A 25,911-nucleotide genomic window follows, 5' to 3' on the forward strand; every position below is an offset into this window, starting at 1 on the left:
TTGCCCCTCAACTGCAGCATAGTTAATAGCTAGAAGCAATCACATGTACAGTGCTTTTAGTCAGAGTATGACAAATCAAAGTTTAAGAATTATTTTCTTACAAGCAAGCTCTGTGTTCCAATAAACCCATAATTAATTACATCAACATTACTTTAAAGGTTTAAGAAGAAAGGAATGAAAAAAAGGCAGCTCACGAAATCCACATTTGCTTGTTATTCTCAGTGTTCCTGGAAGAGACTGAGTTTAAAACTCATGACAAAGTCATAAGGCACAGGACAGACTGAAATTTCACTTATTTTGGAAAGAAAAGTCAGAGTATGGTAACCATGGAAATGACTTAATATATTTGCTTTTTCTTTTCTTTTTGGAGTCATTATCTCACTCTTAAAAGAAACTCAGTGCACTGAAAGTCTACATGATATAACTTTTTTGACAAAAGAATAACCTAAACTCTTTTAATTGAGCTATGACTTCCAAACATCCTATTAAATAGCTCTTTTTTTTCCTCAAAAATAAAATGTAGGATCCCAAACATCCTAGTTATTTCATAAGGAGTATTTAGGCTGAATTAATGCTGTTATCACCAAATTAGAAAATGGGCTAGTATAGGCTCTATTCCGATGACAGATTAAAGTGCAGTACTGAAACATTTTGAAAACCTATTAATTTTGTAAGGAAATTACATATTTAGCTTATTTAATAACATCTAAAGCAAAGTATAGATCAATGACTGATATCAGCATTTAGGTGGAATCACCATAGACTCTTTGGGCAGCAAGACATGAAAAAATACTATGTTATTAAAAGACCAGCGGTAACTCACCTGGTTGGGTTGTATTTTTCTTTTCTGTCAAAACCCCTTTTTTACTCTCCTTTCTTTAAAAGTAGGTATATCCTTAATGTATATCTGTCCCCATATGTTCTTTTTTCAAATACTACTCCTTTTAACGTTTAGTGCTCATTTACAGTCTGACTGAAAGCTCGTTAATAACAACGGAAAGCCTCCACTGCTGTCAGTGGGTTTTGGATCAGATTCATGCTTAACTTGGATGTTTTGTGCAGCGCTGCCAAAGCGCCAAGGGATTCATCATACAGGGTAAATACAGAGGGTCTCTTGCTTTGTCTATCCTGGTAATTCAAATGTGATCATAACTATTCTCTGGCCCTAAGGCAAATGGTAAGACACCCATGTCTATGCTGTCACACTTTCTTGCCCTCCACCGAAGAGAGGCTGCATCAAGTTGTCTACTGGGAACAGTCCCTGGCCTGTGCCATTTCCTGAACCATGCCCACATCTGCCTGGAGGGAGCCAGCCTGCCAGGTCCAACACCATGCCAGGGACTGCTCTAGCACTTTGACTGCGCAGAGAATTGAGCTACCATACCCACGGCATTCCCTGGCACTGGCTCATTTACTAAAACATACATAGCCCTTCACCTTGACAGCACTAGTTACCACAATCAGAAATAGAATCACAGAATCATAGAATCAATTTGGTTGTAAAGCACCTTTAAGAGTTCAACAGTTAACCTAACACTACCAAGTCCACCACCAAACCATGTCCCTAAGCACCACATCTACTTGTCTTTTAAATACCTCCAGGGATGGTGCCTCACTTCCCTGGGTAGCCTGTTCCACTGCTTGATAACCCTTTCCGTGAAGAAATTTTTCCTGATATCCAATCTAAACCTCCCCTAGCGCAACGTGAGGCCTTTTCCTCTCATCCTATCGCTTGTTACCTGGGAGAAGAGAAGGACACCCGCCTCGCTACAACCTCCTTTCAGGTAGTTGTATACAGCGATAAGGTCTCCCCTGAGCCTCCTTTTCTCCAGACTAAACAACCCCAGTTCCCTCAGCTGGTCCTCATAAGACTTGTGCTCTAGACCCTTCACCAGCTTCGTTGCCCTTCTCTGGACTCGCTCCAGCACCTCAATGTCTTTCTTGTAGTGAGGGGCCCAAAACTGAACACAGTATTCAAGGTGCAGCCTCACCAGTGCTGAGTACAGGGGGACGATCACTTCCCTAGTCCTGCTGGCCACACTATTTCTCATACAAAATAAGTGGTCAACATTAAGGCCATCTCAGGAAAAAAAAGGAAAAATATGGAAGAAAAGCCACCTCAAACCAGATGGGGCTAATGGAGCACTGGACTGTTGTACAGTTTCTGCTGAAGCCACATTTAAAAGTTTCATCCTGACTGTATGGGGAGAGCAGGTTCTCCCTCATATTGCTCTAGTGTAAATGGAAGTCACACACCCTCCTTGATCTGATTTGACTTGTACCTGGACCGTTCTTTCAAGGCACACCTTCCTTTTCATTAATTAAACAGAGAGCTAAGGCTGAGTTCCCAGCTGAGGAATTTCAGTGCCACTAGCTAGGCAGGATGCATCTAGGTCCTAAAGTAGAAACAAACTCTGTCCTGGTCAACAAAAACATCATCCCCATAAAACGGAAACCACAAATATTATAGAAAAAGCTTTTCCACAAAGGAACGAAACCTACAAAAATATATAACCCATAGAATTATGGAAAGAAATATATGAAAAAAGGTGGAAAGAATTCCCTTTCTTATCATTTAATGTCTTTAATAAATCCTAGGATAATGTCAAACATGATTTCTTCATTCACGGAAAACATTACTTTGTGAAACCAATAATCAATATGTGGTTTTAGTTATCAAGATCCACAGCTTTTCACACTTTATTAGCAACTATGAAATCTGGAAAACACATACATTCTGGCAGATAAATTAATGTACTACAGGAGGAGAAGCTTTTTGTGCCTGGGCTACCATGGAATCTAAAAGCTAAATAGCTTGATTTCCTTGAAACCTGTGGCTGGCATCCAGCAAAATGGAAATTTCAAATCAAGCAGCTTGTCATTATACATGTGAATAAGAGAGAACTGATGGATCCTATTAACCAGCATATGAAAGACAAGACATTGCAGACAGAAGGGATTCCTGATCTATGCTTTCACTCTTTCTTGGGAGAGCTGGGGATACACTGAATTCTAATGGCCAACCCTGAATATTTGTTGCATTTACTGTGGTAAGTGGAGATTGTGAAGTGAGGAGAAAAAAAAAAAAAGATGGTGACTGCAGAAATTATGCAGATTTTTTTTTGATGAAGGAAACGGAGAGGAAGTTTAAATAAGAACAGGCCTTTTTATTTTGGCTCGAGTGTTTACCACTGTATTTTGTTGCACCTTGACAATTGCACTTGGTGTTTCCTGTTTTGCTCTGACTTACTGTTGAGACATCCCTTGTCTGTGGTGTTTGCTAGCTACCCTCAGCACACGTTGTCTTGGGTGTCCTTTCGCTGGCTGAATGCATATTGTTGCAGAGGAGTTCAGTTTGCCCACATGAAGTCACACGGTGACCTGCTGTAGCATGACTGTTTACTTTGTCTGCTGAGAGCTGGAGGCAAAGAAAAGCATCCTATGTGCTGAAAGAAATGGAGTAGGACAAAAACTGTCAAGGCAGGATTCCCCCAGCCTATTAGCATGTACTGCCTGTCTCACTCTCAGAGCTGTGCTGGTGGCTGCTGCTGCCATCAGAGGTAATAATTATTCATTGATTTATTTCACCTCACAAAGCCTGCCCTTGCAGCAGCAATTGTCCAGGATTTCCCCCCGCAATGATGCTCCTAGGATAGGCAGCAGTGAATTTGTACTGTCACTTCCAGCACCCTTTCTCTCTGAGTTGTGTAAGTGGAGCTATCAGATGGTGTTACAAGCCACTTCAGAAGACGCATTCTTCAGCGGAGCAGGTGAATACAGAAACAGACCACTTCTTTGCTCTGGGAAGCTGCATTCGTGGAAGCTCTGTATGAACACTGGAAAGCAAAGAGAGGAGATGCAGGCCATGAAGAACATCAAGCGACAAAACTCACTCTGCTGGAAGTAAAGAGCTCCTCTGAAGAATATTGTGTTAGTGTGACACTGACCAGCCATAGATAGACAATGCAAGTGCATTCTTTCCCTGTTTGGAGGACTCCGGATTGTTTGAATTAGGCTTGTTCCCAACATGAGTCAAAAAATACTGCTGCTGAAGTGGAGAAAACAGCCTTCTTAAATACTGGTAATGGATGAAGAATACTTGGACAGGCTGCCACCTCTCCTGCTTCATAGTATCTGAGCAAGAACTTGGAACATCTTTTTAATGCAAGTGTGCTAGAGTCCAGCCAGTGCATGTGTTTCAGAGACTGGGGATTTGATTCACCCCATCTTCTCTAGGAACTGATCTCTGCAGGCCTTTCTGAGGTCCATTACTAACGACAGAGGGCAAGAACGAGGGCAGCACTGCTTGGAACAACTTCCTGCCTTAGGAGAAGCATTTCTTCCCTCCATGTTCCCCACCTTTTCAAGTCTAATATGGAAGAAAAGTAGCTGATTTTAGTCTGTAATAGTTTTGTTTACTGTTAGGTGTGTCAATTGGCTTACCAAAGAGTCTATTTCTTGTGTTTGTGTAGTTAATAAACTGCTGGTGTGCTGGCAAAGGAGGATGCAATCTGGTAAGAAACACAGCTTCCCTTTTTAAAACTGTTTTCTTCTAACTAATGTGGATGCAGCAGTTCTTTTTGAAAGCAGACATTTAAGTTTGTTTACGTTTGTGTGTGGTATCTCAGTAACAGAACAGCCATTACTGCTGGGCTTTCACTGCTGTTGGAAGGAATTATGTGATGAGACACTGTTTCAGCCTTCCTGCCCCTCAAACACAGTTGCAAATATTGTAAAAATAAACAAACAAAAACCCTCAAACAAACAAACAGACAGGGATTTGCTACTGCCAACAGCATCACATCAGTTCTATTTACTTTTCCCACAGAACACTTCTACAGAGATTTTTCAGGCTCTCTCTCATACCAGCTCTGGCATCAACTGCAACACAGAAGTCTTAGCGTAAGTGACTGCATTGGGCAGATAAATTGTTTGAGCAGGTCCTGAGGGACAATCCAAGGAATATTTTTGGATCACCTGTACTGTAATGCTGCCCACCAAACAGGGACAGCTATTCTGGAAAAACCTCTTGGACAACATTCCCAATTTGCTTTTGAAGTGAGCTTCTAAAATAAAAGTTGAATTTTATTCTAGCTTGTTTTAAGTTAACTTGGAAGGGATACAGTGATGGTCAATGACACATTTGTGAACCTCAAAGCAAGAACTTATGGCTATCACAGATGCAGTGTGATAAGCATCCATACTGTGCACAAATATAGCCAACCTGTGGCTAAAAACTGTCACTACATACTATTAGTATGTCAGCATCATACTGCAACCAGTCCTTAAGGAAAGAGCTAAAAGAAATAATGAAATGTGGCGCTTCAGGTCTAATTTTTTCATATGTTTTTCTTTTAAAATTGCACCACAGAAATAATAAAATTAATTTTCATGGTCTTCATTTTAAAATAGAGTGAAATCTCAAGCCAAAAGAGAGCTGAACTTGAAGGCTTTATTTTCCCATCCACTAGTGGGCCCAGGGAGAAGACAGCTCCAAAGAGCTCTAAAGAGCTCCAAAGAAGACAGCTCCAAAGAGCTCCAAAGAGCTCCAAAGAAGACAGCTCCAAAGAGCTCCAAAGAGCTCCAAACTGCTCCTCCTACTTTCAGTGCTCCACTTCCAAACACTCTCCTACGCTCTCAACAGCAGAGTGCAGCGGTGTGGAGAGAGCATGAGAGTCACGGCACCCTCATGTTTATGAGCAAGTCTTTTTCCCAATCTCTTTCCAACTGTCTTCTCTTGCTTCTTCATTCAGCCCCACAAAATGCTGACACTGGAACATAATCCACAAATGTGAGTCTATAGTCTATAGAGCTTCATGGTGAGCTGCACAAGTTCTGTCAAGAGCTTTGGATCATCACCGAGGGGCTGGAGTTTATGCAGTCACAACTGCATTGCTCTTGGATACCTGAGACAGTGAGTTTAGAAGTAGCTTAGTTTGTTTACAACACATCTTTGGTTGCTGTGTAGACATACTGCTAAATGACAACCTGATTGGTGTTGAAATGGTCACTCTTGAACTTATCTAGGTCCAAAAAGAAAAATTCAACACATTTAATTGTTAACACTTCCAGTAAGAAAATTTTAGTATGTCTGAGGTAAACCATTTCAATACTTTCCAAACATTTTTGAAAGACTGGACATGAAAGAATATTTGTTTCTGCATGGAATTTCAGAATGTTTGATTTTCATTCTGGGGCAAAACAAAAATAAATGTCACAATCTTGACATTTTCTGTGAAATTGAATTATTGTTCCCTACTGAAGCTCTATGCAAAAGATGATTTAATGCTGAGATGGATGTAAATAAGTTGAAAGCATCTGAACAGATTTCTCACTCCAACTTGAGAATTTAATTAGAGACTTTCACTAAACTGTGTGTTCAAATTTCATTCTCCACTATGTCCCAAACACCTGTAGAACTGTAAAAGTAAGTGATATGACATTTACTGCCAAATAGCCATATTCTTGGTTGGCATCAGGAACAGAAGTGTGCTACAATTCAATTTCTTTGTTCTCTCAGATATGGCTAATTTCTCACATTAATGTAACTTTGGTTTACAATTAGTGATGTAGTGGTTCCCAAACAAAGTCTTCCATGGTTCTGCATCTTGGATCACAAATAAAAAATACTGAAGACTGTTTACTATTTAAAGAAGGCCACAACACTGTTAGTAATGAGATAACTTCCTGAATCATTGCTGAATTTGGAACAATGGTGTTGCATCAGATGGTGAAGAAAAGACATTGTTATGAAAATATCCTGTAAATGTCTATCTGAATGATCAGAGTCACTATTAAAGGTGGAATATTATTAAAATCTATGGGCTTGAAATGCATTAAGCTGAACCAGTATGGTGTGGTTATTGTGCTCCAGTACAGGATGAAAGAGACATGAAGTAAATCCAACCCAACAGAAAGAAAGCAAAAAAAGAATCACTAATTTAAAAGGAATGCCTGCAGTTCTCTGAAGTGGACCATGTAAGGGAACAGAAAAGTTTGTGCAGTTACTTCTCCTCAGCTTCCTTCCTGTTAAGCAGTGACTAGGTATAAACATGAGAGAGCCTGTACTGGGTCAGCCCAAGTGTCTACTCCAGGATCCTCTTCTGAGAGCTGTAGATACAATGTAAGATCATGTAAAAAATGCAGTGATATTTCCTGTGTGATCCTGGGGAGAAAACCAAAGCAAATTACACATTACATGATTTTAGGCTGTAAGAGCAAACAGTGAAATCAACCAGAAAGAGAAATGCTGCAGTGAAGAAAAATCATCATAATAGAAACCCCAAAAACTCTTCAGCAGTAAAATATACTAGTTTTCACAGATTCTGAAATGGAAAATTATTCTTGATATTTTGTGTTTATCCTAAACCAACAGGTTTCTTTTGTGAGAGATTATCCAGATAATGGCAGACTTATAAATGAGGAGAAGACTGCAGGTTAAGGTGGTATGTTTCAGGCTGCAAAAAAGTTCATAGGCATTCTACAAACAGGAATGGAGGGTACTTTCTTTAGACTCTTCTAACCATTTTTCTGCTGCAGTAATGCAAACCACAATTATTTCCTCAGAAAAATCACTCAGCATGGGCTGGATGGCACCTGCAAGTAGTTTTTTCCTCCTTTGTAATTTTCTGCATAGGGCATCTATGGCTGGCCAAGTATGGGCCTTTTTCTTTGACTTGCATTACTAGCAGTGCTTTGGCTTTCTCTCACTTTTCTGTACCTACTGAAAGAGATTCAGACTGAGAGTTGCAAGTAGTCCATAGTGAATCAGAGAGTGATGACTCTCCTATGCTTAGATATCTAATCTGAAAACTAGTCAAAGAAAGTCATCCTCACTCCCTGGTAATTAAGGCAATTATACAAACAGATATTAATCTCTTTCTGAGAAGTGTTGTGAAGCTTAATTCATTAAAGTTTTAATGCTTTGAGAATTTTACTTGAAAGACGTTATAGAAGTCCAATGCCTCATCTAATCATTCCTCCAGCATTCACAGGTAAAAGAATATAAAAGGTGACAACATAGCTTTTTGTATTATTCACATTTTGTAAGTTGTTAGCCTTTGCCACAAAGAAAGTAAAACTATTACATTGTATCAATATAATGTAGGAATAATGAAATGCAGATATGACTATTACCTTTATTAAATTGCTTAAGAGGAAAAGCTGAGTGGCTTAGAGGATAAGGGACTAGGATTTCATCTCAGAAACCCCAGTGGGGATTTAATTTGCAATCCACTGAGATGTTAGTTGCACAATAGCTTATTCTAGTCTGCTGATAGAAGGAAATTATTTATAAGCTATATCAAAGGGATACCTGCTTTTGACAGAACAGTAGTCCCCATAAACACACATTAAATCCTGTTATTTTCCAAGTTTGAGCCAATTTCAATAAAGAGTATTTGGCAACCTTTAGTCCCAACTAGGTACATCTAAATATCTGTATTATTTGTCAGTAGTAACTATCTTCCTGTGACTTGCAGTGCTTAAACTGGAGAATGTGGAGTAATTCACTGATATGTGAAGCTACCTGCCTTGGAAATACGTCATGTAGGAAGTAGGTAAAGAAGGGATTCATATAGTTAATGGATGCCAAAGATATTGGGCAAACATTTGAACAGTATTGATATTTTGTTAACAATCTAACATTCACCTGTCTTTTCTGTTGTTGCTATATAAGTTACTAAACTGTTTTGGAAAAGAATAGATCACTGAAGCATGTATAGACTTGCACATACAGATCTACTTGTATTGAAACAGTAACAATAATTCACAAAACTTGGAAGCCTGTACATTGATGACCTACATAAAGGAAAGGTCTTCCTAATTTTATTTCTTAGGCACCTAAATCAGGGGTTGCAAGCTTGGACATTTTCTTTTGCTCAGACACTGAAGTCAAGCATCCACACCAGTCTTTTCTCAACAAGCAGAAAGGAGAGAAGGCATTAAGTCTTTATCTCAATAGCCTCATGGTAAGGAAATTCATTCAGGTTAAGGGAAAATCATATTTCCTTTGCTCCTTTCCCTTTAGAATCCACATGAATACTCACTCTGCCAATCTGAGCATGGATGATGGGCTGGGAATTATTCCATCTTTTGTTCAAAATCATTTGAAATGATTCCCCTTTGTATGGAATAATTTAATATCAACTGTACCAATCAAGAGAAATAACACTACGACCTAGCGATCTGAGTATCATTCATCCATGCTGAGGAAAAGAAAATTCTGTCCTTGCTCCACAAATATTTAATATGAAATGCTTAAACATGTAATTGTCTCTTCCTTACATAAGGAATATTTTATATGTTGAAGAGTTAAAAACATTTGTACATTCTGCTAGAGAGTGTGGTTTTGTGATTAAGGCATTGAATTGGGTTTCATGAAGTCTAGTTTCAAATCGAAGGTCCTGTCTAGAAATATCTGAGTAGGGTCTCTGAACATGACCATTCCTTTTCTACTTGTCTTGCAAAACAAAGTTTGTACTTCTAGAAATCAGGAAGAATAGAAGAAAAGAGTGTGTGTGTGTATTATCTCTTATCTGCACTCAAGTCTCGTTTTATGTGGAGGAAAAGGAAATCCCTGTCTAACAATACAGCTGTAGCTTCAATGACAACTCTTTTCAACCTTGGAGAAATCACTTATCTCTGTTCTCACCTGTTACAGTCTTGCTTATTTAAACTATAAGCTCTGCAGAGCATAAAACTTCTCTTACTACATGTAAAATATTTTGCAAGAAATTGCATACAATATGATTCTGATCATTGCTTGGACCAGTAGATGCTACTGTCATATTAAAAAAATGGCCAGGCTAGGCCACCAGGTAATGAAAATTGTTGCCAGTTGATTTTCTTTTTTGTTGCCTATGTGAAAGAAGAGTGCTTTTAGTTCAGTTCACAAGAAGTCTGCAGTCCATCAGAAAACCACAAATCCATTCTATTGTAATTCTGGATGATCATTTCCCACTGAGAGGTTAGGAGACAAAAGGACATCTGTCTTAGGCCTTGAATTTATTCCTCCAGGCCAGAGGAAGGCATGTTGGGGGATCTGTCTGTATTGCACTTTTATTGGCAAGAAGGCTTTTATCTCAAAGGCTGATGATCCCATACAGAAACTTATTGATTCCCATAGCTCTCTCTCCTTGACTTCAAAATGGCCCACAATTTTACTTTCTGTTTTTAGTTAAGGTTGTTTGTAGGTTACAACTTATGGAAATAAAGGAAATTGCACATTACAGAATGCTGCTCTAGGCCATGTCTTCAATTTTAATCAATCTCTATTAAAACTAATTTAATTTTTTTTTTACCATATCATGTCCTATAACTAAAATGCTGCAAAAGACAAAAAGAAGAAATAGAGGAGTCTTCCAGGAACTTAATATGTATTAGGCAATAGTTGATAAAAAAATCAGAAGGCAAGACATGGACAACTTCTAGTTTTACATAAAAAGCGTCCACTCTGCTGATTGTCATCTTATTACTTTGCATCAGAGGTTAAATAAAAGATTCTTTTCCCAGCTGTTACCCTAGAAATGAACTGAACACATGAAGTATATGAAATAAGCCAAATTGTAAAAATATGCAAATACATTCATCTGTATTTGTTTGTTACTTTCAATCATCTGCTCATCATTGAACTATTCATATGTAACTGTACTTAGTATTATACAGTAGCTACCTAGCTCATAAAATATTGATTTAGGTTTTTTATCATATATCTTTCTTGAACTTTGATCTTTCATACTTAGTGCTGCCTTGATGAAATATTTAGAAGTACAACATTTTCCACGAGAAAGGTAAATTTAGAGTTTTTATATGGTAGCCTCTGTTAATGCACTAGCTTCAGCCCACAGGAGACCCAAGCTGAACTCTATCTTGGTCACATGTAGTTGAAAAATGAGTTTTCAAAAAATCCTCCATCCCAAAGCAACTTTTTTTTTTTGTCAGTTTTTGTCAGTCAGTTTTGTGACTTGGCTGGAGTAGGCTTACCACACTTACTCAGCAGGTACATTGAGAGAGCCTTGAGAAGATACATCCAGAGAGTTGACTTTAATAGTTACCTCCCATCAGATAAAAATGTATTATCTATATAAGAAAACAAGACCCTCAACTGAAAAACAAAACAAAACAACATTCTACATATATTTACAGGCAATGAACGTTATCAAGTAATTTTGTCAAAGCAAGAAAAACTACTGCAACATCTCCTTTACAAATTTCATCAATCTGTATACTCAGAATAACAAACAAGGCTTTCTCTTGAGGTTGAGAATGGATGAGAATTAGTTCACGGATGATTGAACTCGGCATCTAGGAACATGCAAGGTCCAGCTAAAGCTTTTTCAAGGTCTGGAGGACTCACAGGGGTTCTGTCCACCACGGTTTCTCTGATAGCTGGTAGAAGCCTTTCTCCCAGTACAAGTCTCTTGTCTCCACCTAGCTGCTAACTTTCATGAAACCTGTAGGAACTCAAATAGTTTTCCGACCTTTACCTCCTTGTTGTATTTGGTTGAAAGGAGTTTTGGGTGAAGGCTGCCGAGGTTCTTAATGACAGAGAGATAGGGTGGCACACAGACAGACATACACATATCCAGAGTAAGCACAAATACCTGCTTTGTGTTTACGGACAATGAATAAGGAGATAATATATCCCATTATTTACTGTTTTGTTTTATATTTCAAAAACAGGACTTCATATTGCCCATTTTGAATATGCTGCACACAGCTCTTGATTAAGACAAGCTGTTTGGACAGACAGAAGTGAAGAAGCAGAGAAAACAGCCTAGAGGTTTTATCACTCTGAATTTTACATCCACAAAATTTTGTGTTTGGGAGATGTTACTAGGGAGAGAAGTTTCTGTATACAGTGCACTGATTGTTTTCAATAGGAGACTTTTTTTTTTTAAATCAGAAAAGTAATGTGAAGATGGGAGTCAGTGTTGTAACTGATATGCAGAACTGGGATTTACTTCAACTTTAATCACTTAGAAGTCAGAACTCTACTAGTTTAATCATCTAGGCTTTCCTCATACCCAATGGAGAAAGATATATGGGAGGAATTAAACTCTCAAAATGACTGTCTCTTCATAGCCTAAGGATTTGATGCCTACATATTGAACTTTTAGATGGACAGTTAGGTCAGAAGCATCTCACCTTTAAAGAGCAGCTAATTGAATCTGTTAACACCACGATGAATTTTCAGCATTCATAAGATCCATAGATTTATTCCAGTAACAACATTAAATCCTTTATTACCTGGACAAGGCAAATAATTAAGTGATAATGTCTGACAAATGTGGTCTCAAAAACCTTTAGCAAAATGGCAAGTTTTGCCTCTTTTTACAGCTAGCTTTTGCACTAGATACAAAAGATGTTCTCCAGATGCCAGAAAGCCAGGATACCGAGTAATCTATGGGTATGTACATAAGTGTATGTAAATGACAGGAAAGGTAAGAACAAAAGGATAGAAAAGGTAAATAAATACAGTTTGCTGCACAACTCTCTGTTTCAGCTTTATTTACGAGAATAATAATGGCTGTATCACCACATTCAGAATTTCATGGAAATGAAATAATGAAACCTTAAAAGAAAGTCTTCAAGTTAAAGTACATGCTATCTACCAGACACCTAGATGTATATTTCATTCAAAGTGTTTATATAGATTGATACCATAAACTCATTTTCACATGATATAACATCTGCGGGTTTTTTTACTGAGACTGCTGGAATGTTAAAAATGATCCATTTAAATTTGTGTCATACAAACATTTTGGTAAAAGAAAAGCTGACATCTCAGACAAAACCTGAAGACCTATAATTTTTATATGCAACGTATTTTCTGTATGTGTTTCTTATGACTACAACATATTTTTCTTTAAAACCCCCAAATGATGGTTTTGTTTTGCATTTTTACCTACTCTATCATCTTCCAATGTAAGAAAGTTTTAGTGCAGAAGAAATACACCATGCAGAAGCACAGAGATCTGTCTTACCTTCTGGCTCCCTGATCTTACGTCCTGCTGCAGATTTTCGTAGCACACTCCGTCCTGAGTTGAACAGGCTAGTTAACTCATCAAGGGGACTGGTCAATGACCTTGAGTTTGTAGGGCTGTACGGAAACGAAGATGATGAATTTGAGTTCAATTTCCTGTGATCTGCTCTTGCCACCTTTGGGGAGTAAGGCAGTTTGGAGAATGGAGAAGATGAGCATCCAAGCTGAGCAGGATTTGGTCTCTGAGGTACTTTTGACAGATCTGAGTTTGTACCTGTTTTCCCTGTATTAATCAGGAAACTAGTACAAGTCTCTGGAGGAAATGCAAAATGTGTGGAAGCCCGGTAGGAAATAGGAGGTGGTACAGGAGGAGGGGGTGGTGGGAGAGGAGGGGGTGGTGTGGAAGGAGGAGTCACTTTGCTGGAAACGTTGAACACAACCAAGCCTGGAGATGCTGGTCTTTCATTCTCCCCTTTCTGGCTTTTGGAGTACTGTGGTGACATAGGACTTGAGCCTTCTGACTGCACAGGGTATTTTAGGTTGGTTTCCAAGACAGGAAGCTTTTTGACTTCTAGTGGTGTTAGAGGTGATTCATCAGAAGCAGGTGAACATGTGACAGGGGTTGGAGGAAATACAAGAAGTGGTGGCCTGTGGGGGAGCAAGTTAGGGAAAGGGGCTGGAATGTCACACGAGTCTTTATAGATCAAAGCTGCTTGACCATTTCCATCTAATGTTCCATCTTCAACGTTAACATTTTTTTTGCTTTCAAATAACAGAGGAGGAGATCCAGTCACTACTGGAATTATTCCATTACCATTGCTTACTTCTTCTGGTAGAAAATACTTCATTTCTTCATATACAGACTCTCCTTGTTCTGGGCTTTCTGCTTCAGCAGAACTGCTTTTCATTGCATTCCCTACCATTTCAATATAGACAGGCTCATTTTCCTCCTCTTCTTGTGACGTATAGACACTCAACACACCATGTTGTGGCCCATCAGCAGAAGCTGTTCTCTGTACAGTCACAGTGTCATAGCCACCTGGTTTAGCTACTGTGCTTGCCTGTTTTATATCCCCAGGCTTTTGGCCAGGTATTTCTTCGTAAGAGCCACTAAGTTTTGTATTGGGACTTCGTTTTGGTTTTCTGGGAGGTATTTTTTTCATGGTACTATAGTCATCACTGTGTGGCCTTGGACGGGTCAGTACTAGGAAAGTAAAAAAGGTCTGTGTTATTAACAGAGCAAGGTCAGTTTTTTCTTACACAGGTCTAGTACTTTAAGCCTTCAAATGTTGCCCATATAGTTCTACAATGAGTAGCAGTCACAAACACAGGGATTCAGTCAAAAGTATAAATACTTCAAGGAACAAAATGCAGAACCTTCAGCTTCCAAACCACAAGCCTTTGCTACCTAGGCATATAATCTGCTTTGGTAATCTCTACTGCCACTATAAGATAAGAACTACAGCCTGAGGAGATATCTTTTGAATCCAAATGTTCACTGAAAGGTTTATAACACATGGAAATATGTGCTTGCTATTCCTTTTTTGCCCCAAGGGAGAGGAGCATGCTTTTAACTAGAGTTTCAGCATGGTGCTACTTTGACACACTTTATTGCCAGTAACTGAAGTATCCCCCTTTTATGTAATATCTATAACACTCTAATTATAGGCAGATATTATGCCTATCTCTTCTTCTTTTGTACTGCGAATGTGGAAATAATTTATAAAGTTAGGGAATCCCATAGCCTAAGGGCAATTCCCCAACTGGGTACACAGTTAACTAAACTAGATGTCTTTTCACAGCTTCCAGGCATGTATAGAGAGGAGAGACTAGATACCTAGGTGATTGGTCTTTTAAGATCAAAATTAGATGGTGTAAATCAGAGCTGGTTTTGCAAGAAACTGACATAATTCTTGGAAAATGAGTATACAGCAGGGAAACTGGCCCTATTGTTTCATACATATGAGAAGAATTCGAAAGTTATTTTGTGAGTGTATACAAGCATTAGTGTTAAGACCACACATACATATATAAATTGTTATTCTTTCAAAAACCTCTGCTAGAGCTTTTTTGATTAAGTCAACCATCTCTTGCAGAGCGGGGCACAGAAAGCCGACACCATTACAGAGCTCCTTAAGCCATACTAGTTTAAAAGTATATTGGATACAGTTCATCTCTCCTTACACAGAGCTTGAATGAGCAAGGAAGAGGTTAAGAAAAATGGACTTGCATCTAAGGAACTGGACTTGAGAACAGTAATTATTTTGCAAGAGGGACCTGCAAAGGTTTCCATCCATTGTATGCAGGATTAGAGAATGGTTATACATAGCTTTAAACTCAACCTAAAGGATCTTCCCTGATAAGCCTATAGGATCCTTTACACAAAGCATGACAAGTCAAGCTTATCAAGGAAAAGCAGAATGCATTCCTCCCCTTCATCTTCTACTCATTCATTTCAAGGGTGAAGGCAAACAGAACAACTGAACTCAAAACTGTTCTATATGCAGTATAATGCATTGAGACACTTTGGGACTTCCATAGCACTTTCCTTCTAAACAACAAATTCACTGTAAGCAAGTTATAGCACAAACATAAACCACTGAATGCATACGTTATTCATGTGAACACAGAGAAAAAGTAGGAGAAAGTTTAATGTTTAACTTGGTGAAATTCAAGATTTGAGCATTCTGTTTTAGTAATGTAAGGTATTCTAGCATACAGTTTTAAAGGTGAAATAAAATGGTCAGTGGGGTAGAATAGCTCAAGTTGACAGAGATCGTTTGTCTCTAGAGGGAGTTTGGCAAACAAGTTTTGGTTGTTGACAAACTAGGTAATTAGAACGCATGAGTATTATTTGCTGATTTGGAAACAAATGACAAATTGACTAATTTTATTTACTGCCACTGAAATATTTCAGGGAAGCAGGACTTTTCAAAGGTGCTTGACTGTGTTTAAAAGATCAAAGTGAAAAGAATAAATCAATAACCTAGAGTAACATTTGCAATTGTTTCTCCCTTTATGCCTAACCTTCATTAGCGGTTTCCTTAGAAGCTGCCGACAAGCAAGCACTAACAGCCTCGTACGAAGCGCTCAGTCGTGTATTAGGGTCCCTCTTTGGTTTGGGGGGAGGCTGTTTCCTTGGTGATGGCAGGCTATTGCTATCGTCCATGCTGAACACAGAGTGCAAGGAGGGGGATCTGATGGATGACCCAGCCGCAGAATGTACCAAGCCATCCACTGCTATGGGGACAGGGACAGAGCTGGAATGGAAGTGCTTAGGCGTTCGACAGCCGGCAAAGCTGTCCTCAGAGACCTTCCCACCCTTGTCTTCAGCTCTGAAAACACAGAAAAGAGGCCCAGATGCATTATTCAAGTGATAACAATGAAGCTGTTCATGCAAACATAACAACAGCTTTTTGGTAAACAATCTCACAAGTCCCCCGCTGTGTCGAGGGGATGTGTGTAGTAATCTTCTGACAAACACATCCAGATCAAGCTGCTAGCTTTCTTCCATTTCCTGTTTCATGACAAATCAGGACACTGGCCCTTTTTCACACAAATGCAGCCTTCCTTAAGCAGTTTCATACTGTTGATCAGACATTCACTGAATGAATTGTTCACACTTTGATTGTTACACACAATCAAAAGCTGGGTTTTCAATCTGAATGATAATTTCTGGGAAATCCATTTTAATAGAAAGTTACTGAGGCAGCAAATGCTGAGCCTTTATCATTAGTTTCTAAAAAGACAACTATAAATTCTATTTAGATAATGCAAATCTTTAAAATATTAGATGAGCTTTTTAAACAGCTACATTGGCTTCTTCAGCAATTCCACCCAGATATCTATATATGTTCTTGTTTAAGCTTAATTATTAGTTATCATTTTAATAATATTAATTATGACATTATGCTTAGTTATTTCAATCAAATTTTTGGAGTTTTACTTACTCCAATTTTTTTCTTCTTTTTTTTTACTATTTCAATACGTATTGAGAAATGCTTATCGGCTGCTTCCAACAGATTGATTTTTAACACAAATTCTTCTAACATTTTATTCCTCCAAAAATCAAAACGTTGAAAACCTTTTAACTTACAGTGGTAATGTATTAGATAGAAGATGTCTATATCATCATTTTACAAACAAATCCCTGAGCATTGTTTTTTAAATTGTATTTCTGCATGGCAAATCACCAGCAGAGCTGGAATTCATGCACAGGATATAGACAGCTGCCCATGTAGTAAATGAAATAGCTAAAGATGAAAGCATGGTGCTCAGTGGATAATTTGTTTTCACTGTAATGTTTAATTACAGTCTTTCCTACAAAGGCATTTCCTCCAATATGTAATCACTGGGATATTTGAAGCTAATTAAGCAGATGCACTGCCATTTTCACTTTAATAAAAGTCACTGACAAAAGCAATGAAAGCAAAGGGAGTTGTTCTGGATGAAAATTAAGTTCCTATGGAAGAATAAACATTTATATATCCAGCAAGTTATAGACACATTCGTGTTTTAGACCACACCTATTAACTGCAAATGATACCTCTGCCCACTCAGCAGTCTGAGAGAAAAGAGACCAGGTACTCAGTTCCGAGAGAAAGGCCCTCCAGCATTTGCTGGTTTTGTAAAATAGCTACTCCTGAAAACTCTGATGGGAGTTGAGTTATACAAAAAACATTTGCCTATATTTAAATAAGAGGAAAGAATCCTCCACATAACCAGTCTACCTAGTTCAATGTGTAATCAGGATTTCTTAGTCTGGACTTCATAGTATTTTAACACCTTCCTAGCTGTTTTTCATTATCTTGGCAACTTCCGAGTGTTGGAATTTTAAGTTAGAGGAATTTTTCTTTTGTTTGTTTGCTTCGATGAAAGTTTAAATATAATCCATTTATCGTAGAATTAAAAAATATTTCTGTAAAAAATAAATGCCTCAAAGACTTGAATAAGTTTCTGCCACGCTCAGTGTTTCCTGAATAGGATATTAGGGATGTCCTTAAGTTTCTAGACTTAATTATCTGATATACAGAAAAAAATAGGGCCTAACATAGATTCAAGCTGAGTATATACTTGAGAATCCTCTTGCAATTCCTCAGTCATTTCTATGACTTTCTAAGCAGGGAAGAAAATCACTAAAACTGAAGAAATGCTTTATTTCTTCACAGTGGATGTTTTCTCATCTTACCTTTTGTGGCCTTCTTCTGGTCTGTTTCGAGCCTCTAACTTTTCCCTGTGGTAAGCAGTGTTCATCTCATTGCGGAGCCGGTCATTTTCCCGAGCAATGTCAGAAGCATTTTGAATGACCAAAGCATCATATGTTTTCAATCCCATATCCTCAGTGTTCTGCAAGAAGCTTTTAATTGAGGTGACCTCTTGCTGTTTGATGCTCATCTTCTGTAGCAAGTGCTGGCGAGCTAGAAATCCTCTTACAACTACCATAACAGAAGGAAAAATTATGGACCAAAGAAAGACAACTAATTAATTAGTGAATAACTTAATATTACTGTGTGTTCTGCTGTAAACATGAGCAAATCAGTCAATGTCTTACACAAAGAATGAAGGAAATGTGACAGCATATAAATAACATACTAAAATGGAACTCTTTCTGTTTTCTACCATCAGTGCTTAAAACAAAGTAGTGATAGTAAATTCATTCATAAATTTGAGCTATCACAACTCAAAATGTTTACTTTCACTGAATGTTATTTTTTATTACATTACAAATGGAAACTTGGATGTATGCTACAGATTGTGAAAGCATACACTTACACTGCAAAGGTCAAAAGATCTTTTGTTTCAAAATAAAACCCTGAATAAATGACTGTTGTATTGAATACAGTAGGAATTAAAGGATTGATTGCTTTTGGTCAACTTAAAAAAATGCTTTAAACATTTTGGTATACGTAAAAAAAATCAAAAATGACACAAGATTTTCTAACGAGACTTAAAGACCTTTTGTTGCTCGTTTCCTTTCAGCAAAAATAGATTAATTTAATGCAAATTTCTCAAACGTATCTGTCACATCATATCTGCATTTTTCAGTTTAAAATTTTCATGTGCATTGCATCAGGCTTATGTATCTATTAGGCCTATTTTTCACACTCTTTGTCAGTCTTATGTTGGGAGAATATTTTGGTGTATTTCCTATAACAGCTTTCTGTACTATTTTCCTAAGTATGTACATTCATTACAACAAATTCTACTCAACCTAAATGCCACCTAGTCCCCTGAATGTTCAGAAGTACCCAGATGATCAGAAACACAAGGCACAGGGACCTCTGTGGCCGTGATGAATTCGGCACCAAATTAATCACTCCACTTGCAACAGCGTGGTATTAGTATCTCTGAGCATACGTTTTGGATTAGAAGGAAGAGGTACGCTAACTAAAGGTGCTTTATTTGTGGTTTGATTTTTTTTTTTTTTTTAAATTCCACAAGACCCTGATTCTTTCCAGCTCTGGAATAACTGCTCTGTACCTCACAGGGAAGAACCTGTTTTAGAATTATTCACCTGTTGCCTGAAATATTGTTGATTTTCAGTACACCAACTTACATGTATCAAAAATAGGTGGAATTTCATCACTGCTTATTATGGTTACTCTCATTCTGGTCACTGACAGTTTTTCATAAGTGAAGTCAGCAGCCCGTATATGATGTTGGTTTGAGTTTGGGGGAAAATACTGAAAATGTTAATATTAAGACTGGAAGGTAAAAAAATGCTGAAGGGCATTAGGCCTTTTTAACAGTGTAATTAAGTTTCAGTCTTAGGAACACTGCAGAACAACAGCAAATGACAAAGAGTCAAGATGAGTTAATCTAAAGGAAAAATGCAAACAGAGGAAGATACAATGTCTTCTGTGAATGTAAAATATTATTAAATAAAATCAACAGCTAAACCAGAAGGCAATGTAAAATATTTTCTACCACCTTCTATGTCCTTCTTTAGATATTTAAAAGAAGATTTTTTTTTAGAGATGCTTAGTGTCCAGCTGATGAAATATAAGAAAGGTTAACATTAATATATTAATAATGCTCCTATCCAAAATTCACTGGGTTTGGAAACATTCAAGTTCAGGTACTTAGAGATTACTTGTAATGGACAACTTTGAAGGTTTACATTTTTATAATCACAGCCAGCCATGCCATTTTCAGTTCCTTTAGTTACATACTATAAAATCTGGCTTCTTTAAACCCTGAAACATTAATGCACTTACCCAATTTAGTTGAAAAGGAAATTAATAGTACAGTTATTTGTTGATAATTTTATGAGAATATTCACATGGGATATACACATTACTGAGTCTGAATTCATAATGTTGCTGTTGCAAAGGTAATGAATACATGCATAGAACATTACCAGCGTTCACTGCTCACAAGTATGAAAAATTCAAAAGAGCTTAATAATCAAAAATGGTTCCCTCACTTCCAGTATTTTCTTTAAACTTATCTGCTGCAGAGCAGGTAGGGTATTTGACAAATGGTTAAGCATCAAATCCTGGATGACTTTGAAAAGAAGCCTGTATTTTAAAGTAACATTTTTACAAGAGTGTGTGTGTGTGTGTGTACTTTTACTTTGAAAAAAAAAAATGGTCAGTAACACCACTAAGGTTGGTTAGGAAAAGGAAATACAGAGGTCAGTTCTCTGGTAGGATTGTTAGCAGGCATGAATGATGCAGAGTAGACTGCTACGACGGTCCAGTAAAATGATATCCAGTATAGCTAGCTGTAGCATTTACAGAGAGTACAGCTACTCTGAACTATGCACTTTCATCAAAATTTAGATGTTTCGAAGAAATAATGAACAAAGTTTTGTCAGTAAGTGTTGGCATGCAGACACCTCTCTTTTCTTTTGCACACATTTTCACGAACTGAGTAGCTCAGGTTGTCATTAGAAGATGGACATTTCACCACATTTCCTTCTCTATGAGAACATCTGAAAGATTTTGTCTTCAGTTGAACACAGAACAAAAAACCAATTTCATAACCTCAAAAATTGCTGTGAAATGAAATTGTCATCTCCTAGACCTTTATTGCTCACTTTCATCTACAACTGTACGGGTACTAAGATTGTCTTCTGAACTTGCTCCTCATTTATGTAGATCTAAAATAATTCTCATGCAAATGAAAATAATTGAGGTTAGCACCCACAGGGCAGAAGAATATCTACTGTTTTACAGTTCATCTAAGGATAAAGATCAGAATAATCAAAATTCAAGTAGACCACAGATCTGGGTTATGTGGCAATTGTATTAACTATTCTGTATACAACGTATTAAAGTCAATTCCTAATCTACATGAACTCTAATGGAAGAACTTCAGCATGATGGGCTTTCCTACTGGTACAAACAATTTTCTTAGTGATTCAATAAGGTCAAAACTTCCCACATGTAGTTCTCATACCTGTGAAAAAAATATGTCAAAGTCCCTAAACTCACAGATCTGTTTTTAAATAAAAAGTGTTTCTACACATGCTTTGACTTTAGTTTGACCACTTTCTTTGCCTGTGTAAGTTAATTTTCAGGATACTAGAAGATGACTTATCTGCTTTGCTTTGTTTTGGTTTTGCCCAAATTTATGGGAATGCTGAAGGGATTGCTAGTAAGAATGAGGTAAAAACAGTCGATGATAAGAATTTTGCACAAGACTTGTTTTCCCTTTAAGTCCTTATATGGGTATATGATACTACATTTTAAGCCTGTTACAGACATTATTAACTAGTTTTGCTATTAGTCAATACGCTATCAAGAGAGATTTTTCTTCCAAGGTTCTCTGGATGCCAAGGATGAGGGGAGAAAAATATGGATATGCAGTAGGACTGATACCATTGCTCATTAAGCATCATTGTCCCAGTCTAAAAGTCTATAGATACCAATTTTAGGATTACATAAGAACAGCACACAGGCACCCTATCCTGTTCCCAACCTGTCAGAGCAATTTGATGTGCTAATTCTGCAAGTTTACAATTGTACCTGTTTGCAAAGGGCAGCTTATTTCATGAGCTAATGTAGTCAAATAGATGTCTAGCCACTCCTTACTCATGCAAGTTCTTGATTTTCTCAGGTTTCCCAGACCATAAAAAACATGCAGATGAGTGATAGCTTTGATAAAAGCTTTGAACACATAGTTTTGGTGAAAATGACTTTTCAAGTTAGCCTAATTAAGGAGGGTTAGAAGCAAAACCAAAATAAATATTTTTTGTAAGGAGCCAAAAAGACATATTATCTTCATTCTTCAGGCAGGGTTTGGCAGATGTCTGTTCTCTTCTGCAAAACATGGACATATCTGAGAATGTTTTACATTTTGGTGTAGGGTTATATTAAAGCACTCTGATTGCAAATTGGACTTTGGAAGGTAAATATTTGCTTTCTTTGATAAGTCAGCATGAGAAGAGAAAGAGGATAAATCACTATTGCTTTTCTAAATGTGTGAATACAACAGGGTGATTCACACAAAAAATCAGGCACAAGTTATACACTTAGCTGAACTGTGGCCTATATTAACTGTCACTTAGCTGAACAGTGGCCTATATTAACTGTCACTCTCCACATTCATTCCTGAACTGCCATCATTTCGACTCCACTTGCTTCAAGTTTTGTCTTGGTTTCCTCTTTTTCACCATACTCTCACAGTGAAGAACAGATAGTTAAAATGAAAGGGGTTTATATATTCTTAAATCTGCAATATTATGCATCTGACTAAAAAACACAAAGAAAAATCTTTGTCTTTTTAATTTCCTTTAAAGAGGTGATAATGGGAATTGTTGCAGACATCAGCCAATTAGATAAATAATGTATTGTGTGAAGGAAGCTTATTCAAACTAAGCAATAGTCTCATTTTCAGCAGTTATTTGAGATTTTCATAGGAAATGGAACAGAAGTAACAGGAAATCAGGAGGCAGTGGATAACACCTCCTTTTAAAAATGTGTCAAAAAATGTCAGTGGGACCTTAGTAAAAATGCAGGCATAAAGGGGGGAAAAAAATGCCTAAACATAAAAAAAGAGCACTGTCAAATACAAAAGCTGTAAGAAAAGGGTAAAAATAAAGACAACTGAACATATTACATTATTATCTTTGTATTCACTGTCAATATATTTGAATACATAGCAATTTTGTATGTATTGTTACTGTATTTGATTTGTAACAAGAAGTTTAAGGTGATATTAGTGCCTTGAAAAATCACTGAACATACTTTAAAAAGGAAATATTCAAGTTGCCCTAAGTTTTAATTACAGTCAACAGTTTGCCACAAATTTATGTTTGACAGACAGAAAGTGCAAGCATCACCAACCTTAGTATCATCTCAAAAAATCTGTATAAGTAGTTAGCTAGAAATATGCCTGTAGGGAAATGTACAAAATACAGCAACTATTCCAGAAGGAGAAATTTTTTTTGTTATGCAATATCCTTCTCAGTATACAAAGTGACAGCTTAGGAATACTTTTCTGTAATTATTACCTTTTTGGCAGGTTATAATTTTCTTCTGAAGCTGAAGGCACAAATCATTGAGATGGTCAGCTTGCCAGTATTTAAGAAACACTTTTCGGACTCCTATCTAGAATACAAACAGCAGGAAAACCTTCACCAACAAAAAAGGCCAAAACAATGTCAGGTAAATAATGATAATATGTATACAATCCAGCTAAGGGTTGAGATGAGATCTGCAATCTAAGAAGAGTACAATGTCAATACTTGTCCAAAGAGGTTGGACACTTGGCTGAATGAAAGACCTATTTGGAGAGGATGAGCAAGCTGTCAGACACACACTATCCCTTCAGTTCCGAAAACATCCAGAAAAGATACTACAATCTTCAAGTTAAATACAGGTTGGAAAAAAAATTACATTCTGAATGTAATTATGCTAATTTGTTAGACAACATAATAGAAAATAAGGTTTAGCTTTTATAAAACAGGGTGATGTGGGCAAGGAGAAAGGTGACAAGCCATAAACCCATGTGGAGCTGAAAATAGTAACAGACAGCTGCCATCTGTGGAACAGGAAGAATTTAGCCCAAGTTGGAGGGTGCGAAAAACTCACTGCCATTAGTGAGAATGATTCCTAATGTCCAGTAAAATTACGAATCCTAGTTCGCAGGCTTGCCTGCTGAAGCAGTGCTGCACATCTCCTTTTAGAATCAAGCCTAAGAAGTCAGAGACAGAGGGACTCATTTGGGAAAAATAATCTCAGTATTGAGTGTATGAGCTTATTCTGGTGCTAACTAGTTGCTTGGTTTAACACATCTAGTTCTCGAGGGTCATAATAACAATCATTAGATGCTCTTCCCCTTTATAGAAAAAATTAGCTAGCTACGCCAAACAAAAACACCTTTGTTTTGATACCTTCTGAACATGCTGAAACAATCCTTAAAAATTCTTTTCTGTATAACCTTCAAAAGTATTCCTTTCTAATAGCCTTAAAAAAACCCCAAACCACACACAACCTAGCTACTCTAAAAACAGTAAATAACTAAAAAAATGGATAAAAAAGGCTTTTCTTATACCATTTTCTTCTCAGGAATTCTGTAGAAGAAACTTTCCTTCACTTCTTAGAAATAAAAGGACCAGTATCAGAGAACGGTGCTATCCAGTGAAGACTACAGCTTCTGTCTAGCTATTCATTTTGTATGGCTAATAGGCATACTGAATACAAGTCTGGCTGAAATTGCAGAAATTCATTCCAACTCTTATTTGTCTGCAGCTCACAAGCTCATTCTCTTCTCATTGCACCATCCTGCTCCACTGTTGTGTTTTTCAGTATAGATGTGGGAGACAGGTATCAGCAGGGAGGTTGTCACACCTTTCCAACTATTTGTTTTTAATCCAAACACTATTGTCAGATGTACATCACTGGTATTGAGGAACTACAGAAAGCCAGGACATATATAACATGTCTAAACTCCATTAACAAAATTCAGAAATGACTGGGGCACATTTTTTGTCCCTTGGCTTCCCTTCTCTCTAGAGAGAAGCTATTTTGAATCAAATGTTCTAAAAAGTCTCTAATTCTGAAGTTTGAGTTGTCAGACAATGATGGTGCAACTGTTAGTCTTTTAGTTAAAATCAGATCCGTTCAAATGACAAAATTAGAATGCTTTCTAATTTTTTTTTCCGTTAGTATCTCTTTTCCCAATAAAATAGGCCTTTTTGCGTTACTGCAAGTGTGTGAAGGCAAGGTGATAAAAAACACATTTTACTTGTCTTGCCATTGTAGAAACTCATAAATAGGGAACAGGCTTTCTTTGCATGGTGGAAAATGTCTGGAACAGCTATTTTAGAAAACAGCACAGCTACAGAAATACTAGTATAACTTAGCTATTCTAGAGTAGCTCCTCTGTTCAGACCATCTATTCTGGAATAATCCTTCTGCTTACAAATTTGAGTTCTTATTCCAGAACAATATTGCCTTTTCCTAGATCCTGTTTCTACAATGGTAGCTACCCTGGTAAAATGATGTCTTTATATTTACTTAACAGATTATCTTGAGTGATGCCTTTGAATTTTTAACTTCATATTCATCTGAGGCAGTCTCACTGAGATCTCATTGTGCTCTCATAATCTGTCTTAAGGACCTTACTCTCATCCTCATTGTTCTTGACCTGTGACTTCCAATAAAAGTTTTCACTTTTCTTCCATGTGCTTCAAAAATTCTGTCTTCGACTGGGCTGTCTTAGCACTGTGACTTCCTTCTTCATCCATCATCTGTTCTGGAATCTGTTTCTTTCCTGGGGCTTGCTAAATTTCCTTAGGAATCTCTCCTTTTGTCCCAACTTCTTTTCCTCCTTATTTCATTAAAAAGTTCTAAAAAAAGAGGTGAATGACTTCCTTCTTCAGTTTAAATTTGCTTCTCTTTTAGACATCTAATCCTGTATCGTGAACAAGCAAACTTTTCATGTTTTCCCAGAAAACCATGTCAATTTTCTCCTCT

General features: G+C 37.3%; 1 protein-coding gene across 1 annotated transcript in view; it reads right to left on the minus strand.

The window, feature by feature from the left end:
* Positions 1 to 25,911, minus strand: part of MYO16 (myosin XVI) — a 324,197-nt gene that overhangs the window by 23,839 nt on the left and 274,447 nt on the right. The window contains exons 28-31 of the mRNA XM_068425451.1: positions 23,445 to 23,541; positions 18,174 to 18,420; positions 16,013 to 16,320; positions 12,987 to 14,189 (exon numbers count right to left, since the gene is read on the minus strand). Coding sequence (XP_068281552.1) covers positions 12,987 to 14,189; positions 16,013 to 16,320; positions 18,174 to 18,420; positions 23,445 to 23,541 — 1,855 coding nt within the window. The remainder of the gene's footprint in view (positions 1 to 12,986; positions 14,190 to 16,012; positions 16,321 to 18,173; positions 18,421 to 23,444; positions 23,542 to 25,911) is intronic.

This window comes from Nyctibius grandis, chromosome 2 (assembly GCF_013368605.1).
Source record: "Nyctibius grandis isolate bNycGra1 chromosome 2, bNycGra1.pri, whole genome shotgun sequence".
In the NCBI taxonomy this organism is placed as follows: Eukaryota; Metazoa; Chordata; class Aves; order Nyctibiiformes; family Nyctibiidae; genus Nyctibius; species Nyctibius grandis.